This window comes from Rhincodon typus, unplaced genomic scaffold (assembly GCF_021869965.1).
Source record: "Rhincodon typus isolate 14 unplaced genomic scaffold, sRhiTyp1.1 hic_rhity00007660, whole genome shotgun sequence".
NCBI lineage: Eukaryota > Metazoa > Chordata > Chondrichthyes > Orectolobiformes > Rhincodontidae > Rhincodon > Rhincodon typus.
Genome location: NW_025973298.1, coordinates 1693 through 5731, shown reverse-complemented (window position 1 = coordinate 5731; position 4039 = coordinate 1693). Strand labels below are relative to the sequence as shown.

The following is a 4039-nucleotide window of genomic DNA, read 5'->3' as shown; positions in this document are numbered from 1 at the left end:
CTGTGAGGGTTCAGGGAGGCTGTGAGGGTTCAGGGAGGCTGTGAGGGTTCGGAAGGGTGTGAGGGTTCAGGGAGGGTGTGAGGGTTCAGGGAGGGTGTGAGGGTTCAGGGAGGGTGTGAGAGTTCAGGGAGGGTGTGAGGGTTCAGGGTGGGTGAGAGGGTTCAGGGAGGGTGAGAGGGTTTGTGTGGGTAAGTTCAGGGACGGTGAGTGGGTTTGGGAGGGTTAGGGATGGAATTCCAGAGCTTTCAGCACCAAGACTGAAATGTTGAGCCTGTGTGAGAATATCAGAAAGCAGTGAATATCAATTGTCCATTCAGCTCATTCACAGAAGAAGCTCGATGAGGATGACACTGAGGATGAAAAGGAGACAGGTGAAGATGACACTGAGGATGAAAAGGAGACGGGTGAGGATGGGAAAGAGACGGAGAAAACTGAGACTGTCTCTCCACAGATTCACAGCTGTGAACTGCCAGACTCAGCTTCAGGCAAAAGTGTGAGTGAGTTTTCATCTTCCTTCCTTCCTTCACTCCTGTTCCTGTCTTTTCCTTGATTATGAATACAAGAAATTGGGCCATTCAGTCTCTCGAGCCTACTCTGCTGTTTACTGAGATCATGGTTAATCTATCTCAGTATTGTTTTCCTGCACTACACCCTGATAAGTTGAAATCTATCAATCTGAGTTTTGAACAAACTCAATGACTGAGGCACCACAACCATCTGAGCAGAGAATTCCAACAATCTATCACTATCTAAGTGAAGGAATTCCTCCTCATCTCTGTCCTAACTGGCCTGCTGTATCTCTGAAGTGGGGACACTTACTGCTTTCCAGGGTCCGTAGTGTTTAGAAAGATAACCAGGAGCAGATATACAATCTCCAGAGGCCCCTCACACTGGCTGTGGATCATCAGATCCAGGCGTCTAACTACATTTAATTCCAATGATTTCTCTACTAACGTATTCTTACTGATTAATATCTTGCAGTTTGTTGTTCACAGTGGTTTTTAGATTCTCTGTTATTTCTGGGACGTTTTTAAAGATTTCTCTGTGAAGTCAGACACAGTATTTATTTAGTTCCTCTGCCATTTCTTTATTCCCCTTTACAAAGTCAGGAGACTTTATACTAGGCCCACATTTGCTTTTTCCTCTAATAGTATACTTTTCGCATTCATACAAAACATTTTTACACTTCTCACCAATTTTCATGAATGATCCCAAATGTAAAGTGTGGGAGGGGTTAAGCCCTGGGACAGGGTTGGAGAAATGTAAGTTAATAATCTGAAGATTACAAAACCCGATTGCACCATATTTCACTTCAGTTTGCTCCATGCTCTTTGTTAATTTTCCTCTAATAATCCCTGTCTTGGGCAGTTTGGTTGATGTTTACCAATGACACCTTGTCTTTCCTTATTCAGGAAGATCCCAGAAGTGAAAGTGTCTCAGTTAAAGTGGGAAACCTGGAGGAATTTGCTTTCAGACCAGCTCCACAAGGAACGGTTATAAAATGTCGGATCACCAGGGACAAGAAGGGGATGGACAAGGGAATGTTTCCAACCTATTACCTCCATATGGAGCGAGATGATGGAAAAAAGGTACTTGTTTGATTCTACACCCAGGATCATAGGCAGGATGCTAACTCCTTCATATCCCACCATAACTTCCACTGGACTGGAGGAAAATGGGGTGCACAGGAGGATCCCAGTGACCCCCACCAAATTGGGCTCCCCAAACCCTGACATCATCCAAATCTGTGACTAAAAGGATGATGATTTTATAAAAGTCATTTTCACCCATCAGCTACATTCTGGCCAATTGTCCAGTTTTATTTCCAAAATTTTTGAAGTTATATCTGTCTTTGAGCCTGCCTCTGAAAACTTCCAAAACGTCAGGCAGCCATTTGGTTGCCATGGCTTGGTTACCGGGCAGTGGGTGAAGTGAAGTGACTGTCACTGGGGAAATCGGGAAAGCGGGGGGGTTTGTCGAGCCGGGGATGTCAAGCCCAGGTGGGGAGGGGATGTCGAGCCCAGGGTGGGTGGCGTGGTGTCGAGCCCAGCTCCAGGGGGGTGGATCGAGTTTGGGGAGAGGGGATCGAGCCCAGAAAGGTGAGTGGGAGATCGAGGGCAGAGCAATGGGAGTGTGTAACATCCTGCTCCATCCCAGCCATATTCATCTGTAACAGGGATTAGACTTGGATTTGTGTTCCCTGGTCAAGTTCCTGAACCACTCAGTGAGGGCAGTGTGGGTGAAATATCCGATTGATCTGGGAGTGACATATCCTCCTGATTGATCGGGGTGAGGGGAGGAGAAAGGTTCATGCTCTTAATTCAGAGCAAGGACAAATTCTGAGCATGAACTGTCTGTGATGTGATGGTTTTTAGGTATTCTTGATGGCTGGGCGAAAACGCAAAAAGAGCAAAACATCAAATTATCTCATTTCGACAGACCCAACAAACCTGTCCCGCACTGGAGAGAGCTTTATCGGGAAGTTGAGGTGAGAGTGAGCCTTTGTCAATTCCATGGGATCAGGGGATGGGAAGTTGCTGATGGTTTTTGCGGTGATTGTAATGTGATCATCCAGGTGGACCTCACAGAACATGAGTTCCCTAATTGGAGCTGTTAATCTGGACCAATCAGGGAGCCCTGGCTGACAGATATAAACAGGAGTGTCAGAGGTTCTGTTCACTCTGAGATCTGGCTCTGAGGGGGCTGGATCAGTGACAAGGACTCTCCTCATGTGAATAACGTGTGACTTTGTGCTGGATACCAGTGTCTGTGGAGTTATTTCAGCTACCCTTTCCCCACCCCAGCTGAGAATTGTCATGGTCCAGCAGGAGGCCAATCAACCCATTGAGTCAGCATTGGCTCTGACTATTTTAACTTGGTGCCAATCTCCTGCCTTTTCCCTGTAACTCTGCACACAGTCCCATTTCAATCATCATCCAATTCCCTCCTGAATACCTCCATTCAACCTGCCTCCACTACTCTTCCAGACTGTATTCCAGACTTGAACCATTCACCTCACATTTGTTCTTTTGCAAAACACTTTAAATTTTATGTTAGGGAACCGTTTCTCCCATCTATTTTCAGTCCAGACTCCATATTTTTAAAATCTGCTATCAAATCTCCCCCTTAGCCTTCTCCTCTCCAATCTATCCTTCGACTGAAGTTTCTCATCCTTCTCAACTATTCTCATAAACATATTTTACACTCTCTCCAATGCATTGACATCTTTCCTAAAAGCTGTGCTGCTGAGAACTATACACAGATCTAGCAGGATGTTACACACTCCCATTGCTCTGCCCTCGATCTCCCACTCACCTATTGATTAGGTCTAATCAATATCCTATAAAGTTCATCATAACTTCTCTGCCCTTGCACTCTGTGCTCTAATTAATGAAACCTCCACTACTGTATGCTTTATTATCAGCTCTCTGAACCTGTCCTGTCCCCTTTATGTAGCTATACACCCAGATCTCTCTGCTCCTGCACACCCTTTAGAACCGTACCCTTTTTTTTCTACTGTCTCTCCATATTCTTTGTACCAGTGCATCAGCTCACACTTCTCCACATTGAACTTCATCTGCCATCTGCCTGCCTTATGAAGTTGCACTGTCCATCGCTCAGTTTACAAGTCTCCCAAGTTTTGTGTCATCTACACACTTTGAAATTGTCCCTTGCACATCAAAATTTGGATCATTTTTATAAATCAGGAATTAATCTCAAAAATAGAATTTCTACTGATATTCAGGAAGTCAGATTGTATGTTGGCCTTTGTTTCTGAGGGAAAGGAAGATAAAAATAGGAAGGTTTAGAAGAATGAGATGTGGCCATATTGAAACGTACATAATTCTTAGGGACTTGATAGGGTAGATGTGGAAATGTTGTTTCCCTTATGGGAGAGTCTGGGACCAAACAGCATAATCTCAGAATAAGGGCTCACACATTTCAGACAGAGATGAGGAGGAGTTTCTTCTCTCAGTTAATCTGTGGAATTCTTCACTGCAGAGGACTGTTGAAGCTGAGTCATTCAGTATATTCAAGA

At 44.8% G+C, this 4039-nt stretch overlaps 1 protein-coding gene across 1 annotated transcript in view; it reads left to right on the top strand.

Moving 5' to 3' along the window:
- Nucleotides 1-2488, top strand: part of LOC109915575 (tubby protein-like) — a gene marked incomplete at both ends in the record, with an annotated part of 4327 nt that extends 1839 nt beyond the window's left edge. Inside the window, 3 exons of the mRNA XM_048594285.1 lie at nt 318-493; nt 1413-1589; nt 2376-2488. Coding sequence (XP_048450242.1) covers nt 318-493; nt 1413-1589; nt 2376-2488 — 466 coding nt within the window. The remainder of the gene's footprint in view (nt 1-317; nt 494-1412; nt 1590-2375) is intronic.
- Nucleotides 2489-4039: the final 1551 nt, after the last annotated feature.